The sequence below is a fragment of the Schistocerca serialis genome, chromosome 4, assembly GCF_023864345.2.
Source record: "Schistocerca serialis cubense isolate TAMUIC-IGC-003099 chromosome 4, iqSchSeri2.2, whole genome shotgun sequence".
Classification (NCBI taxonomy): domain Eukaryota; kingdom Metazoa; phylum Arthropoda; class Insecta; order Orthoptera; family Acrididae; genus Schistocerca; species Schistocerca serialis.
In genome coordinates, this window is record NC_064641.1 from 114,828,305 (window position 1) to 114,848,785 (window position 20,481).

Here is a 20,481-nt window from a genome sequence, read left to right on the forward strand (position 1 = left end):
TCCACTGTAGTTCTAATCCAATGATATTATCTGCCCCTGGTAGCTGAGTTGTCAGCATGACGGAATGTCATACCTAAGGGCCTGGGTTCGATTCCCAGCTGGGTTGGAGATTTTCTCCGCTCAGGGAATGGGTGTGTGTTGTCCTTATCATCATTTCATCCCCATTGACATGCAAGTCGCCAAAGTGGTGTCAACTTGAAAGACTTGCACCAGGCGAACGGTCTACGTGACAGGAGGCCCTATCCACAGGGCATTTCCGATTATCTAATCATATTGATATTTGCAGTAATCACTTGCATTCCTTCTGTCCAGACTCTGCAGCAAAAGTCCTTAAATATGCAAGCCCCTCACTAGACTCATACCTCTTTCGACAGACCTCTTATCACCCCCTGATCCATACACCACCACCTTCTACCTGCTTGCTAAAATTAACAAAAACAATTATCCTGGCTGCCGTACAGTAGCTGGCTTTCGAAGTCCTCAGAGAATGCACCTTGGCCCTGACTGAACAGCAACTCGAAACTTTCATCCAGAGCCTCGCATCTTATATAAAAGACACCACCATCTTCTTGAACGTCTGCCAAATCCATTCCACACAGTAGTGTTTTTATTTAGAACAGGATGTAGCAGAAAGATCTGACAGTTCTCAAATAATAATACCCAATTTGTCACGCCTTTTAATATGATTACTGATACAACATTTTGTGAGTATTTCACAGAGGGAGGCAGGGGGGGGGGGGGGGGGGGAGGGGAGATCTATAAAATGAAGTCTTAGAACTTGAAACTGATGCCACATTAGTGGTGTCCATTTTTTTGCTATGCACTCTGAGTCTCCTTTCGCCCCAACATTTGGTACAGCTTGATAGAGACTTTCTAGTGAATGGCCTCTTTTGGCTTTTACTATGTCTTTAACCCTCGAATAATCAATCACAATGGTGACAAGTATAAGGTAGAGAACTATCGGCCAATATCACTCCTTCCAGCATTTACCAAAATATTAGAAAAATTGATGAAGCGCAGAATCAACAAATAGCTAAATGACACTTTATTGCTAAACAGTACTCAGCATGCGTTTCAGGCAGGTAAAAATATAGAAACAGCAGAAATGTACTTCATAGAAGGAATAATCAAAAATATAGAAAAAGACAATAGCGTAGTAGGATTAAATTTACATCTCTCCAAGGCATTTGATATTGTCAGTCATGGCATTCTTTTAGAAAAATTGGATATATTAGGTATTCAAGAGTCAGGGAAAAGAGGTTTGAGTCATAACTGTAAAACAGAACACAGATTGTAGGATATCAGCTTGCTTCAACCACAAAATAAATTTTATATCATACGAACAAAAAGAGGAAATAGAAGTAGCCCTACCACAAGACAGTATCCTAGGTCCCACATCGTTTCGTGTCTAACAAATGACATCCACACATCAGATGGTGTATCACATGGCATTCTATTCACAGATGGTACTAGTGTGATAATAAGTGCATCAAAGCAACTGCTTCAAACAACTACTGATCAAGTCATAAAGAACGTCCACACCTGGTTCAGTGCAAACAGGTTGCACTAAACACAAATTAAACAAATTACATCCAGCTCGAAAATACAAGCCAAAACATCTTCATCTGCTGTTGGGTAACAAAACCATAGACAGAGTGACATCTACAAAATTTCTAGGGATTCTTGTTTATGAAAACTTAAATTTTAGTGACCATGTACTGAAGCTTTCACAGAAACTAAATTCAGCCTGTTTTACTCTTATAATTATTGTAAAAGACTATATGAAAAACACCACACCGTCATCCACGGGCTCACTGCAAACTCTTATTCACAAAGTTTCAAATATTAAAAATATTCATTACAGACATACAAATGTGTTGTATATGTCAGCACCCACCATGTAGATTTTCAAACAAATGCCAACTTCCATAACAGCAATAACTGAAATAGCACAGAAGTCTATAATTTGCGAACTAAAAGAAGAACACTCAAAGGCATGTGAGCCACGCTGGTCCAAACCTTTACAACAGACTGCCAGTCAACATTAGAAAGTTAGACATGAAAACAAATTTAAAGCAGAATTTAAAAAAAATTCTACCCTAACAATGTTTCTCCTTAGTAAATGACTATGTATACCAACAAACATTTTCTGAAATTATTTATATTAGGGCAAAACTGAAAATTCCATATTTCACCCCTAAACCTCTTAAGTTATTAGGATATGTAACAGAAAGCTGTTGTGTGGTGTACCACAAGCATAAAGTTGTTGTACAACGTATTCTATGATTTTGCATTATTCTGTGTTATATTTTATGACCTTATAGGTTTTTGTCTGTACTTTTTTTATTTACCTATGTGTATGTTCTATTTGCTTGAAATGGTTTCCCGTAAATTACATGTACACTTGGCCAACATCCATAAAATATTTATTGTCTATGAATGGATACATACAATAAACATAAATAAATAAATAAACAGTGTCAGCTGTGTGAGCAGCTACCCCATCTGGTTGGAACAACATTAATTTAAGATTTCGAAGCTGTCTTCTTAATTCGGCTACCAAAATGTTCAAGTAATGCTCTTCAGTTACCATAACTGTCTGCATATCTAAGGCTCACATGATGCAGTTCAAAACCAAACAGTCAAAATGTGAGCAGATTAAGATTGTGCACAACAATCAAGGTATAAAAGAAATTGACTCAGTCAAATTCTTAGGTTTAAATGTAGATAAAAATCTGAGCTGGCAGGCACACACTGAACACCTGGCAAACAAACTGAGCAGCTTTGCATTTGCAGTGCAAATATTATCAACTGCAACTGACATGGACACACGAATAGTAGTATGTACGAGCTACTTCGAATCCATTTTTAGATATGGTATTGTTTTTGGGGTTAACTTGTCAAACGTGGTATGGATACTAAAAATGCAGAGAAAAATAATACGAAATATGTGCACTGCGAACCACAAAGAACCATGTCGACCATTATTTAGAAAACTAAAAATATTAACTTTGCTGTCCTTATACATAAATGAGATTATTATATTTTTGTACACCAGACATTAAGCTCCCCACCTACCACCTCAGACTGTATGCCCAGGGACCTATACATGAGAATGAAAATTTGAAGTAAATTAAAAGAGAAACAATTGATGCAGATGAATTTAGGTTCACTTAAAAGAAACCTATATGAGGTACTAACACTGAAGTGTTATTACTCAGTGGATGAATTCATGCGGGACAAACTGGAAATTTGAGTTGGATACAATGTATTACATATTCCAAGAAATATCCTTATTGTGTTATTATTTATTATAGTGCTATTATTTATTAATGTAAAAATCATTGTAACTGTTTTATAAATTATTGACATGTCTCCTGTACACAAACAAAATGGATTGCAAATATACATCATGAGATGACTTACAAGTCACCATGTCACTGTTGAAGACATGTTATTGCAAGTCTTTAGGGATTTTATTTAACAAACAGCATAAGTTAAATAGTGAACATAATCAGATAAATGGAAACGAGCTTTGTCATTCATCATGAGATCAATATCCCCAGCGAAGCATTTGTTCTTCAACTATTACATAGTCTGAGTGACCTTGGAATTCCATTGCTGAACCATGGCTATTTGTAATGATGAAAGTGTAAATTCTGATGAAGTATTCATATTACACTGTGGTCTGAGGCATGCATAGCAGAAGCATGATTTCCAAACTGGATCATATAACTAATATTCACAACCTGTCTAACTTATTGGAGTTTTCTAGTGTTTGGGTTGATAAGGGACCTGCTAATTGTCATTTTAGAGCTGAAGCTGTTTTTTCTTTCATCCTTAATAAAATTGTTTTGTGGAATAGAAACTGTCCTTTTTGATCCTCCTGAAGTCCTGGCGGAACTGATCCCCGAGTTACAATGCAAGAATTGCTAATTCAAAACAATGTTTTCACAACAAATGCGTAGTGCATACACATCCAGATCTTCAGGGTTTCTGAAATGAAATGACATAAGCAACAATGTGTTGGTGTGCAACAATGTTAGCTCCATTCACGTAAAACAGGTTGTACTGTACACTTCGGTTTAACGGTAGAATGCTAGGGAAGTGCAACCAGTCTACAAAGGAGACTGCTTGCTAATCACTTGTTCCACTGGTTCTATAGTATTGGTCAAGTGTGGGAGACCACACCAAATAGGACTAACAGCAGAAATTGAACATATACAGAGACAGGCAGCATGTTTGTTTAATCCATGGCAGAGTTTCACAGAGATACTGAAGGAACTGAACTGGAAGGCTCTTAAAGATAGCTGTAAACCATCCTGAAAAAAGGATATTAACAAAGTTTCAACAACCGGCTTTAAATGGTGGCTCTAGGAATATATTACAATTCCCAACATATTGCTCACATAGGGATCGTGAGAATCAGATCAGAATAATTACTGCATGCAAAAACACATTCAAACCATCATCCTTCCCACACTCCATACCTGAATGGAACAGGAAGAAACCCTAAAAATTGTACAGTGGAATGTACCCTCCACCATGCACCTCACAGTGGTTTGCAAAGTATAGATGCAGAGGTAAATGGAAATGATGTGATATATGTGAGTTACCTAGTCCTTCATAAAAAGAATTTTAAAAACTTTACTGTTCAGACAGCACTGTAGCTGATTATATACTGGAAGAGTTAAAAACCAGAGCAGTATGAATTTTAGACACTGCAAATCTTTTACGACTACCAATGATCTTAGCTGGGGTTGGTGTAGGAGCTGCATAAATGGAAGTAAGTTAAGAAAATGAGAATTGACAAAGAAAAGAAAAAAGTGGGTGTACAGATGGCATGGTGGCAGTAATGAGGAAATGGTTGGGCAAAGGGGATGGACCAAGGACAACGATTAGCATATAGTATATCAATGTGTTTGCTAAACACAGAATATGTTATAGAGGAATTCCATGCCTCTTACGCTATAGTTGGGGGGGGGGGGGGGGTGGCGGCGGAAAGCCTGACAGCATGGTTTCAAGCATATCTGTTACAACCTGCAACATTAAACTGAGCGACATGTTCCACAATTGGATAGTTTGCAGTCATATGCAAACTGCAAAGTTGATAGAGAATTTGACTGCATTCCCTGGAGCAAATGGGAACTTACCCTGCTACCCACATAGTCTCAATAATCCCTATCCTTCATCTGTCCCATCTCTCATCCCCTTTCTTTCTCTAGTTCCTAAGACAGTCGCCCATTCTCCCTTGTCATTTTTTCATTCCACACTTGGGCTTCACTTATATTCGTTTTCTTATCTAATTCTCTTGACGTCTTCCTTTCTCTGTACTATTTTCCCAGTATTTCTACTCTGCCCATTAACAGTTTAATACTGTACAAAATTATTACTGTTTCACCACTCTATTGAAAATTGTAAACAATGTGATGCTATACCAATAAATTGTCGACGTTAACAACCTGACAGTCACAGGAGCCGAAATTAATAGTCAAGGATAACGTCGCAATACGAAAATATTACAACAAAACAACTGACAAATTAACAGGATCTGTATGGGAATTTGAGGTTTCGGCCAGGGTACGAAAACACTTTGTGAGATGTAGGCATGTGTCCGTTGTTCAGTCTACAAGGAAATACTCTAGAAACGAAGAACACTCTTCTAGCGATACGCTTACACCTGCTATACGTACATATACACCATTAACATTATTTCACCTAATATGAGAACCATATGTCCTGATTAATGGCGTGTTTAAAATTGTTCAACGAAGTTGCCGATTCCATCTGGAAGCACATAATTTTCCAATCACGCTGAGAAAACCGGCGACTCACAAACTTTCTGAACTTTAATTGCGTCTCGTTTATTTACGTTTCATTAACTTTTAGCTAGTCACAGGCGATTCTGGATTGAAATTAGTAATTTTGTTAATTTACAACATCATCAACCCACCTGCCACTCGCATTTAATAGTAACTTCATAGGTTAAGTTTTTTAGTACGATGAACAAGCAAAATATTTTTTTCACAAAAAGATGACAGCGTCCAACTTCGTATCTTAGTCTCTATCATGTGCTGTGTGATATACGACTATCTGGTAACACTTCTGCCAAAACGAATATTAAATCGTATTTTCAACTACGCAAAGTATTACAAAGCAAACTACATTAGTATATTTTCAGGCATTACATGTCTCGTCTATTAGGAGGTAAACCAAGCAAAATTGGGCTTTATTACGATGATACTACGAACGGACAAGATGTAGTGGTACCCAAGCGTTCCCGCGCATATTTCGTATTCCTCGACAGAAATGTTACTTCCTCTCTCACCCACAATACAAATTTAAGTTGCTCTTTCTATTTCTGCTTTTCATATTGGTATCACTGTCATCGTTACAGAGCTTAAAGATCACAGTACTGCTTATGGACTTCCTTAGCCGTAGGGGCGGAACACATGCGCACAACTAAGTTCTTAGAAAAATGTGCAATATGAAAAAGGTTTCTATGCAAATCCAAAATTGATATTCTTATTTTAAGAATCTATAATAGTATTTATAAGGAACAACTTACCAATATTGCCTTCATTTAACACTTAAAATGCTATTCATTCATATGTTTATTTCTCAGTAACAGGTCTAAGTCACTTTATATTGTTTTAAAACATTATTTATCTTAAAAAAAATGTATATGAAGAATGTTTTAACTAACAATTAGGATTTTTGCTCTGAAAAATTTCTTTGCTATTTCATGTATCGAGAGCAAGGAAGTTCAGTGCAAAGAGCCACCAATGGAATGCACCCTACGTAATCCCGCCGACCAAGCGCTCGGAACAATAGAACGCCATCGTATCGCCATTTTGTAATCTGTCGAGAGGTTGGAGGCATTGAGCGTTTAGTTGTGTTGTGTAATATTTGATCATTTTTACCAACTTTTCTGCAAATTGCGGCAGTATGGCAGAACTTCAGGGGCCAGCAGTGTCGCAAGATGCGTTATCCGTAGCACAGTTGGAGTTAGGAGGTAATCCAAACGCATTTGCATTAAGGAGGCCTTTTGATCCTGTTGCACATGAGTTAGACGCTACTTTCCGTCTGACGCGTTTTGCTGATCTGAAAGGATGAGGGTGTAAAGCTCCTCAGGAGGTTCTGTGGAAACTCCTCGAGGGGCTCCAGCAAGACGATAACAATGCACAGGATGAACATGCACACTTCATGCATATGCATATTCCTCGTATTGGAATTGGTATGGATTCCTCCGTGACTCCTCTGAGGCATGGAGGGCTGTGTCTTGTGCAAACAACAGATTTCTTTTATCCATTAGTTGATGATCCCTACATGATGGGTAAGATTGCTTGTGCCAATGTGTTGAGTGATCTTTACGCCATGGGTGTTACGGAATGCGACAACATGCTGATGTTACTTGGTGTGTCAACAAAAATGACTGAAAAGGAAAGGGATGTTGTTATTCCACTGATTATGAGAGGATTTAAGGATTCGGCGTGGGAGGCAGGCACCACCGTGACAGGAGGTCAAACTGTTGTGAATCCCTGGTGTACAATTGGAGGTGTAGCGACATCTGTGTGCCAACCAAATGAATATATTGTTCCTGATAATGCAGTTGTTGGAGATGTATTGGTTTTGACTAAGCCTTTAGGCACACAAGTAGCAGTTAATGCACATCAGTGGTTAGAGCAGCCAGAGAGATGGAACCGCATTAAACTTGTTGTGTCAGAGGATGATGTTAGAAAGGCCTATCAGAGATCGATGGATTCCATGGCAAGACTTAATCGTATAGCAGCTCGTTTGATGCACAAGTACAACGCTCATGGTGCGACGGATGTTACAGGCTTTGGATTACTTGGTCACGCCCAAAATCTTGCTAGACATCAAAAGAACGAGGTGTCTTTTGTGATTCACAACTTACCAGTTATAGCAAAAATGGCAGCTGTTGCAAAAGCATGTGGCAATATGTTTCAACTTCTCCAAGGACATTCCCCTGAGACATCAGGGGGGTTGCTAATTTGCCTACCAAGAGAACAAGCAGCAGCATACTGTAAAGATATTGAGAAACAGGAAGGTTACCAAGCATGGATAATTGGCATAGTAGAGAAAGGGAACCGCTCTGCAAGAATAATTGATAAACCTCGTATCATTGAAGTTCCAGCAAAAGAAAAGGATGGAGAGTTGTGGTAATACAAGTAAGTTGTAATAATTTACTTTTCTGTATCTCATGTTACAGATGTTTAAGTTTCTGTATTGGCAGACTAAAATAGTGTTAATCATTCAGCTATCTAATGTGTGAAATGAGAATTGGAGAACTTATTTTATTTGCTGTAATGAAATCCTGCTTTATTTTCGTAATGGTGACCTACTGGATGTAATGATGTTTTACTAAAACATATATTTAAATCACATTGTAGAATTGCAGCATGTTTTTGACGTCAGCAGTAAGAGTTGTTTACTCAAAGATTTTGTAGTTGGTAAATGTTGCTTGACAGCTTGTTTACCACAAGTTCACTTTATTTTGCCTTTTCTGTGTCTAGAGAAACTCATTTAGCTTATTGCTGTTGTTGCCAGTGTTACTGGAGTGTTTAATAATTAACATCTGTTAGCATATGTCAAAATATTCAGCATTTTAAAATCAGTTTTCTTTTCTGTAAAGGAAACTTAAGATTTCATCTTCAAATTTGTTTCATTTTTACATTAAAGCTCGCTTCAAAATATGGAGAAAACGTTGACTATTTGCAAATCAGTTCAGCATCAAAGCTGCCATTTTTTTTTTGGGGGGGGGGGGGAGACTAGATTTCCTGGGCTAGGATCTGTGGTGTAGCCTGGACTGAAACTGATGATTGTACCAGATTGAATTGTCTTTTTATGATCACACTGTTTATTGCACTTTTGCTTTTAAAAACTAAAACTGCAAGGTAAATTCATAAAACCTGTATTACTTAGGTGACCAGTCTTGTATGGATATGTTGGCACATGTTATGTACTTTGTATTGTCTGTAAACTGTGAAAAGTGAGAGGAGTGGGCATGTATGTATATACTTGTTCTTATGTGGGAGATATGAAGTTAAGGATATTAGCTCAGTAACTTATCAGTAAAAATGTTCAATTTAAACTCAATCTTATATTTGTACAGGTGACTTGCTTTCAGTGTATTGAAAGTGATTCCAATAAGAGTCAGAATATTTCTCAGTCGACTCACCAGAGTTTCCCTGCAAAGCTAACAGTGCATCTAATTTAACACTCCTAACTCCTCATTCAATATTTTCACAATTCTTGTGATGTCTGTATGTTGTAGTGTAGTAATGCTTAGAGTTGAATTAGATTAAGGTGTATAATATAATGTGCAGCATGAAATGAAAAGTGATTCCTGACATTTAGTGTGGCAAAGGGGGAAGGTAGCATCATTGCAATATGTGTTGAGCAAACCAGGCGGAAGCCACTGATGCCCCAAACCGAGTACTGTTTCCAGACAAAAGTGCCAACAGTATGGTCTACCAGTGGAATTTCTGGTGACATGGGGTGGCCATAGTTATTCATCAGAACAACTATGCTATTACCCTCCTCTGAGTTACATATAAAGTCACAGGCTATTTGAACAGCACTATAGGTGGTGGTCTTAACTGAGAAGCCGAAACAATGTGACCTCCTACTTCATAGCTAATTGACCTTTGAAATGCAGTACAGCAGTGTCTCTTTGTAACATGGATTCAGCTACTTGACAGGTTTCTAATGGTACACGACACTGGATGTCGGTAGACAGGTCATGCAATTTCAGTAAATTATGGGCATGTGGTTTGTGGGTGTGGAGCTGGCGGGTGATATGTAAGGTTAGTCAGGCGTGGAGCCCCATTTTCAACATTGTGCATTCAATCTGCCATCACAAACATTGTACTGTACAGATTGCTGTCTATCTTGCATTACAGTGTTGGCATACCTCTGACCTCCATGTTCTGTGATTTATGGAAGTGCAACACTTTGTCACCTACTCCTTGTTTCACTGCCCTAGAACCTCCTTCCATAAATGCTCATGACAGTATCGTGCAAACAGCCGACATCCAGCACCATTTCCAAGATGTCCTTTTGCTGGTGTAGGGCCACAACAGTCTGCCCATAATAAGTCACTTATATCAGTGGATTTCCCCATTTGCAGCCTGTATCATTGCTAAACTTATTCCCCATTCGTTGCTACTCCAGTTGTTACTTTCATCTTACCAATTGCTTTCAATGCCACCAAACTGCATGTAATTGTATTGTGGGTTGATGCTCATAATAGTTTGGTTATCAGTATGTGTGATCACAATTTAAGGTCCAGTATGTGTAAACGACCTTCTTGAAACTAGTGGATGTGATCCAAATTCAAAGAGCTGTAACACTTTAAAATAAGTTAATCTTTCAGTATGGAAAAGGAATAGTGTGTTAAATTGTACACAAGTTGGAACATATTTTCACTACAGTTTAATTTTAAACTTGTTATGCACAGTTTAACATTTTTTTCTCATCAGTTATTGGAACTGAATCGTTGGGTGCAGCTGTGCTTTAATGACTGAGGCGAAACTGTGGGATTGAATTGGAATGTTTGAATTCTGCCCTTTCCAAACTAATTTTAAGGATTACTTGCTAAATAAGTAATTTGAAGTGTAGTTCACATGCATATAAATATTTATGTAATACCAGTAGGGTGACATCTATAGGACATTTGATAGATTTTCTGCTAATGTGTATTTTGCAACAGCTATCAGTTGTTTAAATCACATTTATCTAGTGTTACAGTTTTGATTATGCTGTGCTTGTGGATTAATGGAGCTACTGCTACTTAGTGGCAGCTCTGATTTCTTGCTGTTAAATTATTGCCTGTTCAATCATTTTTCTGTTAATATTGTTGTTCCACTCATAGCAGTGTCATAGTAGGGTGCTGGCGAGTTGAAAAAACATTGCAGACGGGATGTATTAATAAACTGGATTTTCAGATGGAATGATTCACTACAACCAGTATGTCTTAAAATATAATGGCAGCGCCGTATTTTAATCCAGGTATCCTATACAGTTTGCCGATTTCAGCACTGCAGTGGCTTTTACGTGGGTGCCGAAGTAGATGTCATCTACTTTAATAATTTGATTTTACTGCTTACATTAATATTCCAGGCAATAATGAAGACTGCTCTAAATTGTGTTTTGCTAATGACATAATTGTCTGTGGTTTCAATTGGTATAGTGTAATTATTTGTCCATGAATCACTTTAAAAACCGTATTGGACATAAATTCTGAAAATATGTAATTACATTGAAAAATAGAAATTTGCTGTAATGACATCAGATGATTTTTCTATATTTCATTCTATTTGCCACGAATGTGTGTAATGAGTGTTGTCTTGTATGCTGGTGCCCCTGCTCCTATCAGTTCATCCGTATCCAAGAAAATCTTGCTTGTGATGAAAAGCTGATCATTGGCATAGCGCAAGGTTTAGGTAGGAAGGTGACAGATTGTTTTGAAAGTCAGTGAAAGAATAGGACTGCAAAATATATGTTGTGCTGACAGTCAGATCTGTTGTGTAGCCGGAGGTCCAAGACATCAGTGACAGTAATCTTTCCATATTACATTCGCATCAACTGGACATGTGAATCCTGCCTTGTGATTGATGCAGACATTTTTAATTTCACGCAGAATAACTGTTGCCAATGTTTGCTCTCTTTTATGGATATTGAAAATTGCCTGGTAAAATTACACACATTGTGTTACTAAACGGGTAAATAACCGATGATTATTTTAGCCTGTATTATGTAAAATTGGTAAACACCAATTGCTTAAAGAATCCAACTCGCATATAAAAAAAACTTCAAATGTCTGATTACTTTACAAATGAGTCCGTCACATATTTGTCGTTAAGTGTATAAGTGAGAAAAAGTTTAGAACAGGTTTTGAATTTATGCTTAAAGTTCGTTGGAAGTTAGTTGGTTTTGTGTTCCACAGATCATTTGCACAGTAAATCGTAGTGGTGTAGAATCAGACATTTGGTATTCACATCACAAATTGTAAAGGTTGAAATTACATGTAAATTCTGTTGGAAGTTGCTAACGCACTCATTCTGCACTGTCAGTTACCCTGCCTCAAGACAAACACACAGTTTCTAACAGTAATGCTTATTATATTAATCAGTATAACATAATATTATATGTCTTAATTCAGTGAATAATGGTAAAATATTGAAAAACATTTGCCCCTGGAAGTTGTTAGCTAAGCATCCTACAACTAGGTTTGCATTCCAGGATAGTCACCAAGTAATGTAGATGTCCTATATTATCTGTGTAAAATTTCAAAAGGCGGCGGGGGATGTGTGTGTGTGTGTGTGTGTGTGTGTGTGTGTGTGTGTGCGCGCGCGCGCAGTGTAAATTTTATTGTCTTTCTGCTTGTATTCCTGTTGATGTAAAAATCATTACTGGTGATTGCCATGTCTGCTGCTATACCAACACTTCATGCTCCACCAAACATACGTTGCACATTTTTAGAAGCAGCATCACTGTTCTTGAACTTTGCTTGTCATTCATACTATTGTTGATTTGTTCTGGTTTTCTGCGCCATTATACATTGTTTAACAATAAATTATGTAGATCACATGGAGTTGGTGTTCTGCAAATTAATTCTGCCATTGAATAAAATCTTCTTGATTTTCAAGCCACATGAATGCCAATAAAATTCGATGGCTAGCTCTGACATCGTCGTCTGGAGTAAAACTACTGTCAGAACTGGCAATATTTCCTACTTATATACCTACCGTAACGACCGCTGGCACCAATCTGAGAGGGCCGAAATAACGTGTGAACAGAAAGAGAGTTGGGCAGTTAACAGCAGCTCCAGTCCGCTGTGGGGCCGAGTGATGTCAGGTGGCTCAAGGGGCCGGCGCCATGTTTGAAACTCCCGTTCCCACCTCCCTACAAGCGTTAAGCAGCCACCGTTGCTTCCTTTCGACATCCAAAATCCACCGCCCAGCTCCTGCTTAATGTGTACCCCTGGTCTCTGTTGAAATTGTTGTTGTTCATTCTAATATTGGCCACCTCTTTTATAACTGAGTCCCAGCATGTTGATGCATGGGCCACGACTCTTGTGTTCTCACACCTTATTTTGTGATCGTTTTTGATGCAGTGCTCAGCTATGGCTAACTTGTTGAGCTCCCTTTGTTTAATATGTCCCTTGTGCTTCGTACAATGCTCTGCAAGTGGGTGAATTGTCTGGTCCATGTACACAAAACATATTAAGCAAAGGGAGCTCAACCCAAGTCGGCCATAACTGAGCATTGCCTCGAAAATGATCACAAAATACAGTTTGAAGACACAAGATTCTTGGCTCAACCGTCAACCTACTGGGACTCAGTTATAAAAGAGGCAGTTGAGATTTGAATGAACAGCAACAATTTCAACTGAGACCAGGACTACACACTTAAGTGGGGGGTGGGCTTCGGATTTCGAAAGGAAGCAACAGCAGATGCTTAATGCTTGTAGGGAGGCGGGAGTGGCAGTTTCAAATGTAGTGCTGGTCCATTGCGCCACCTGACGTCACTCGGTCCGACGTTGGGTTGGAGCTGCCATGAGCGGCCCAACTCATCCTCCATGCATGCGTCATTTCAGCCCTCTCTTAATTGGTGCCAGTGGCCATAATCATAGGTATATAAGTGAGGAATAGTGCCAGTCCTGGCAGTCAGTAGTTTTACTCCTGATGACGATGGCAGAGCTAGCCATCGAAAGCTCGAGAATTTTATTGGAATTGATGCAGTTTGCAAATTGAAGATTTTATCGAGTCATGCCCCCGCGAAAGACTTGGAAGACATTCTGCCATTGGTGAAGCAAAGCTGCTATGCTGCCAACCTACACACGATAGAGGTAGTGACCTTGTTTTCACTGCTCCTGTCTTAACTTTGGGCCACAAGTGTCAAGAGAGAATTTAATTTTAAAACAGTGCACAGTAGTCCTTCAAGACAAAACTTGTATTTCTGCTGTGAAGTGTATGCAATAAAATTTGTTTTGTGAGATTTAGAGTGTACAGGGTGGAGAAAAATTGTCACGAAATTTTAACCTGGATAACTGATGCACAACACGCTCCGATTGGCTGTGGGATTGTCCTGTTGCTGGATGCTCTGGACAATGAATGACAGCGAATGCTTTGCCTGCCGGAGATCATGATGTATCCAAGGCGAGGGACATTTGTATGTGTGAACCGACACCAAAGTGCTGCCCACCAACCAATGAATGGCAACAGAGCAATCCCACAGTCAACTAGGCTGTGTGGTGTCAAGTTTATGTAGTTCAAAAATGGTGCGTTGTCGACCTACACAACATTACTATTTTTGGTTCCTACTGGCTTCAGCTACCCAGGTTTAATGTTTTGTGACACAATTTTTCCTTCACCCTGTATAATAGACTGAAATTAAGTAGATGCTTTGTTGTCGAGATGGATTTGAATAAGTTCACTAAGGAATTAAATACAGTATTATGATGTAGATCTCCTCTTATCTGAAGAGTCAAAATATTTTTTCCTTCCCAAGCAGAATTACCCTGTAGTGCATTAATAATTTTTTACTCTCCGTTTTGTAGTAGAAATGAGGATAGCATGTCTTTGCAGTCTCCTTTTTTATATATAAAATTTGTAACCCTTTTTCACTTGAATTGAGATGTGTCGAGTTTGCAATCATCATTTGATCTTCTGATTGAATCGGGTGTAAAGATAAAGTTGTTCAATGTTTTGATCTTGCTCACACATTTCTATAAGCTCATCAAATGTCAGTTCCTGAGTGTGTGAATCCAGCAGTTCTTGAATGTCGTCACCAATCACTTCCAAATTTCTGGTAATATCGACCACTTCCTAATCACATTATCAATTTAATCAGGATCTAGGTTTCAGTCATGGCAAAAAAATACAGAGATTTCTTCCAGGCACCATTTAAAGTACTTTGTGTGTGTGTGTGTGTGTGTGTGTGTGTGTGTGTGTGTGTGTGTGTGTTTTAAGTTTCATTCCAAAATTGTCCAGTAACTCTCATGGTATGTAAAACATTAAATTGCTTCTAAAAGTCTTCAACAGGTTTGTCTCATAGTTCATGGAGATATGCAAATAACTGTCCTGTGTAGTAAACCTTAAATGTTTTAATGACACCTTGGTCCATCGATTGAAGCCAGCTGGTCGTATTCAGTGGCAAAAATGCTGCTTTTCACAAGCACGTCAAATTAATTGGAGTAAAAGGAGGATGACTTGGTGCATTGTCAATTAATAGCATCACTTTAAATGAGATTTGTTTTAATTGGCAATAATGTTAATCAGGTATGGAGTGATGACCAAACAAGTCAAAAATGGAATCTGTCACGGAAGCTCAAAATTTCTGTCAATCCAGCTTTAGATGTATTTTTAAAGCATTTGGATTTTCTGATCACAAAGTGAGTGATTTTAATTTACAGTCACAAGCTGCATTTGCAACTCTCAGTTGATCTTGGGCAGCTTTAAAACCTGGAAAGATATTCTCTTCATGCACAATACGTTCTTTTAGGCACCTTCTTCTGGAACAGACCCGTTTCATCTACATTGAATATTGTTTGGCTTGAATAGCCGCCTTCTTCTATCATTACCTTGAGTTTCTCTGGAGAGAGCCACAGTCTCTTAATCAACACTGGCTACATGTATTTTAAGTTTAGAGAAGTTTCTTTTATAGGCTCAGAGTTTTGTGTGATTTTCAAAGTCTGTCTTTAGCTTCATAATTATTTCTCATTAATGATATGAGATGCCAAGACCTTTTATATGTGTACTGTAATTTTTTCTACTTGATATCTCTAGGTACATGGTCCAAGACATGCTGATTTTTTTTTATTTTTAAAATCCTCATAGAATTACTGAGTGAGATAGAACAATGGCCTCGCATTTGGGAGGATAACAGGTTCACATCCACATTAGAATTGCCTAAAACTTTCTTTGTATTCAAAATGTGTAGGAAGTTAAATCATTTCATTATTATGTTAATGTTCACATCTCAACAAAAAATATTTGTTTGGAGCTGAGACTCCACCGCATTTTTTTTTTATAGTAAGTGTCTATATCGTCATTAGGAGTGCATTACAAAAAATTGAGCTTTTTATAGATGTTCAGCTCGTCAGTTCAGTGGCTGACATTTCATTATCTAGACAAGTTACAGTCGGAACTTTCCCATCTTTAATCCTGTTGCTGCTACAGACGTGCTCTCTGCATTAAAGATTTTTTATATATTGGGTGATGCAGCTAAGTCATAACACCCCTCGTTTCTCCCCAACTGTAATAGATACAAAGATGCTATTTGGACAGTGAATTGCAGGGACAGGGCTACTTGTATACATCACATTTCATGTTTGTGCTGTTTTTTATTACAGAGATATGAGGCCAACTTTGGTTTTTTAAATGGGACCCTATGTTAAATTTCAGCGTAACATGATGGGCTTAAAAAATGGTTTCAAATATCTGTATATCATAATATTTAGGCAAATAGTAGATGAGTCCTTCCTTACACACACACACACACACACACACACACACACACACACACACACACACACACAGTAGTAATACATACTGTGATATTTTGCGCAAAAATTAACTGATGATGTCACACAAATATTATTCAGTTGTTTGACAACTGTGATACCAAAATAGGAGACAACGTACAGTATTAAAATACTACAAGATGTTAATATGGTTTAAGTAACAGAAATACAAATGTAAATGAGGAGCTTATTGGTCACAATTACTTCATACGTATTTATTTTTTATTTGAAAATATTTACTATTGATCACAATACGAAGCAAATACACACAAAGATGCAAAATACATACTGTACATGATACAAAACTTTACTGAAGCATGTGCTCAAAATGTTTCCCCTCTGCTGCAATGCACATTTGTAGTTGCCGTTCGAACGATTTGTGAATGGCTGTGAGGGTGTCACTTGAGATATCAGCACACGTTTTGATGATACGTTGCTTCATGTCGTCAGGTGTAGTTGGTATTTGAGCATACAATTTGTTTGATTGCTCCCCACAAAAAAAATCAAGAGGGGTCAAATCAGGAGACTGGGCTGGCCGCTTCACTTCAGCACACCATCCTATCCAACAATCCAGGAACTTTTCATTTAACAGCTCTGTTGCCACACGAGAAGAATGAGCAGAACAGCTCTCATGTTGGAACCACATGCACTGACGTGTAGTGGTACCTCTTCCAGCAAAATGGGCAGATCCTCTCGCTGGAACTGTGCATAGCTGTTTCTATTTAGTATACCCGGAATGACGTACGGCCGCACAATGACTTTTCTGATGATGCTGCACCACACGTTAACACTCCACGGTTGCTGATGCTGTACCTGTCGAAGCCAATGAGGGTTTTCCATTGACCAGTAATGCATATTATGCAAATTCACATTACCGTGGCTGGTGAAAGTCTCTTCATCAATAAAAAAAAAAACGCCCATTGAAAAAATCTTTAGATTATCTCGTAGGTGCTGCAGAGGAAAGTGGCAAAATTCCTGACGCCATTCTAAATCCACACTGGAGAGTGATTGATGTAATGAGAGGTGAACCGGGTGAAATCTATGCTGGTGCAATATGCGTACAACACTTCTCTGACTTACACCACATTCCGAGGCAATACTTCATGACGAAACCTTAGGGTGGTTATGCACCAATGCTAGAACGCTTTATTCATGTACCTCGCCAGTTGTAGTTTTCTGCCTTGTCCTCTGTATGGCGTTCCATGATCCCAGTTAAAATAGTTTCTTGCAAACGTGCAAGAAGCTGGTGCATAGAGTGCTCTCAATCAGGATACAGCTCTCCATATTGCTTTATTGCTCTAACAGCATTCCTTCTGCTTGTACCATACAGTAGAAGCATATCTAACTTTTATTTGTTGGTGTACATGTCTGCCCCAAGAAACTGTGACGGAAATGCACTGTCTCACCACAGCAGCACATTTATACCCTTCTCTCCAGCTAACTTGTGTGTCACCTTGTGGAATTATCGAGAAGCAGGAAAACAATGCCTTCCCTGCTAAGTTCCTCAGTGGTCAACAGGAAAGGTCACATTGGACAATGCTGCTTCGAAGGACGAATACGATACGGGAACATATCTGTGTCTCAAAAACTATTTGCCAAAATATTATGATATATACATATTTGGAAACAGTCTTTTTAAGCCCATCATGTTACGCTAAAATTTAACATAGGGTTCCATTTAAAAAACCAAATAGGGCCTCATATCTTTGTAATAAAAAATAACACAAACATGAACTGTGATGTATTCAAGTAGCCCCTGTCCCTGCAATTCACTGTCCAAATGGCATCTTTGTATCTATTACAATTCTGGAGATACAAGGAGTGTTATGACTTAGCTGCCTCACCCTGTATAATACTGCTTGCCAAATGCTGGTGCTTGTGTTGAGAGATGGCAATATGAAATACTTACCTTCATATTTTTCGAAAATTAATAGGTGAAAAAATTTGAATTTTGTTCATCTTACGGTCTTATATCTTCGCTCGATAAGACTGAATTTCTTTCCATTATATGTCATAGTTACTATGCAGGATTAAATAAAGTAAAACTTAAGATCTTGCAGAGGTAAAAATGCATTCCTTAGACTTTTCCTGTGGTTGATTTTAATTTGCACATTGCAGTGAATGAAATGTAGGTAAAAGATGGAAATTTTTTTTTGTATTGAGAGCAGAATTGAAATCTCATTTTGTTCTTGATTTAAGGGCTTTTATATTTGAAGGGTGATCGCGAACAATGCACCTATTCACTTCCTTGTGCATAACAAATCGTGTCATAACAATCGTCATATCTTATACATGATTCAGGATATCAAAATTAGATATTTTTGCGAATGATAGCACACAATGAGGCACGTACATTGTATGATAAATACTTGAAACTTTGTCACTCTGTGGCAGCACTGAGTTCGTGGTTCAGGAAGCATGCAGACATCTGTAGCACTGTAAGGAAAACCAAGCGGCACTCGTATATTTGTCCATAGCATCTGGGGGAATGATGTAGCAGGGCGTGTAACCATGCCCACAGAAGCCAAAGTGTTGAAAAGCCTCTTGGAGGCCTCAAGATTCTTTTGTGAGGCATATGTTTCGAGCAAGGGCTCCCAAGCTATTGCGGGAACTATTTCCTTTCTTTGTGCTGCAGTCAACAGTCTTGAGTATACTTACTTCACTTCCATTCTTGTTTTGGCTGCCTTTGATGTTCACCGTATTATTTCACTAGTTTCTGCTGTATTTCATCATCATCATTCATTTCCCCAATTGCTTTGTGGCTGAAACAGTTTTCGTTCTCCTCCTGGGTTTGACATCCATTCTAAAAAAATTTTTCTGTAGCGTTGACCAACTGGAGAAGAATGCATTCGCTTGAAAGCCAACATGGCAGCCACTCCATTGTGGTGGGGTTGTTATGTATCCTTTTGGTAGAACCTCCTGACAACACAGGGGTCATACTCTTGATGACTGACATGCTAATGTCATACTTGGGTCAAAGAGTTAATTTCCATTTTATTGGGGAATCAGGACTCCCAGCAACAGCTCTCATGCTGTATTATCTTTGCTGTGGCTAGGTGGTGAGCCTTTGCTGTGGCTAGGTGGTGAGCCTAGGTGGTGAGCCTTTGCTGTGGCTAGGTGGTGAGCCTTTGCTGTGGCTAGGTGGTGAGCCTTTGCTGTGGCTAGGTGGTGAGCCTTTGCTGTGGCTAGGTTGTGAGCCTATGCTGTGGCTAGGTGGTGACTGGGGAGAACCTTCGATCGGAGTAAGTGGCATCAGGACTGGTGTTTTGGGCTAAAACATATTGAATTGAACGAATGCAATTCTGCTATCTCAACAAACATATCTAAGAAAGAAAAGAAACACACAGTGCAAGGTATGTTGTGTGGGAAGGCACACACATCTGGAAACGCACGGCTCGGGCACTGGAGAGTGTCGAAGCCTGAGGCTGAACTGTAGTGACTGTGTGTTCTGATTTGTTTGGGTTTCTGAATACAGAAGATATGCAACCCTTTTGCCATCTGTATATTGCAGATGGATGACCTGAGCCTGACAACATTCCTATGCATGTGCTACATTTCTCCACGCATTTCTTGTTTGGTCTGCTGGCACAGTAATGTTGATGATAGCAGTGCAACATGTACCAGTTCACTGCAGAAATGTGTATGGCAAAGCAGATGGCAATGAGAGAGCCGTGGCAATGTCATATGCAGAGTATTTTCCAGGCAGATGTAACCATCATTCCATGTCTGTGGCCATTCATAGATGCCTCAAGAGGAGTGGGGAAGTTGCATGTAGGTGTTTTCTGCCTGAGGTTTGTCCATTGTACAGTATAGTAGTAGCACTTCATGCTTGGTACTTGCAAATACTATCCCCAGGCTACTGTTTGCCCTCTGTTAACTGCCAAAATGTTAAGTCTTCCATGCTTACTACAGCTGGAGCAGGACGAGGAG

The 20,481-nt window shown here is 38.8% G+C and overlaps 1 protein-coding gene across 1 annotated transcript in view; it reads left to right on the forward strand.

Annotated features, from left to right (window-relative positions):
- The first annotated feature begins 6,827 nt into the window (after positions 1-6,827).
- LOC126475221 (inactive selenide, water dikinase-like protein) overlaps positions 6,828-20,481 on the forward strand; it is a 48,649-nt gene continuing 34,995 nt past the window's right edge. Inside the window, exon 1 of the mRNA XM_050102887.1 lies at positions 6,828-8,192. Coding sequence (XP_049958844.1) covers positions 6,949-8,187 — 1,239 coding nt within the window. The 5' untranslated portion in view covers positions 6,828-6,948 and the 3' untranslated portion in view covers positions 8,188-8,192. The remainder of the gene's footprint in view (positions 8,193-20,481) is intronic.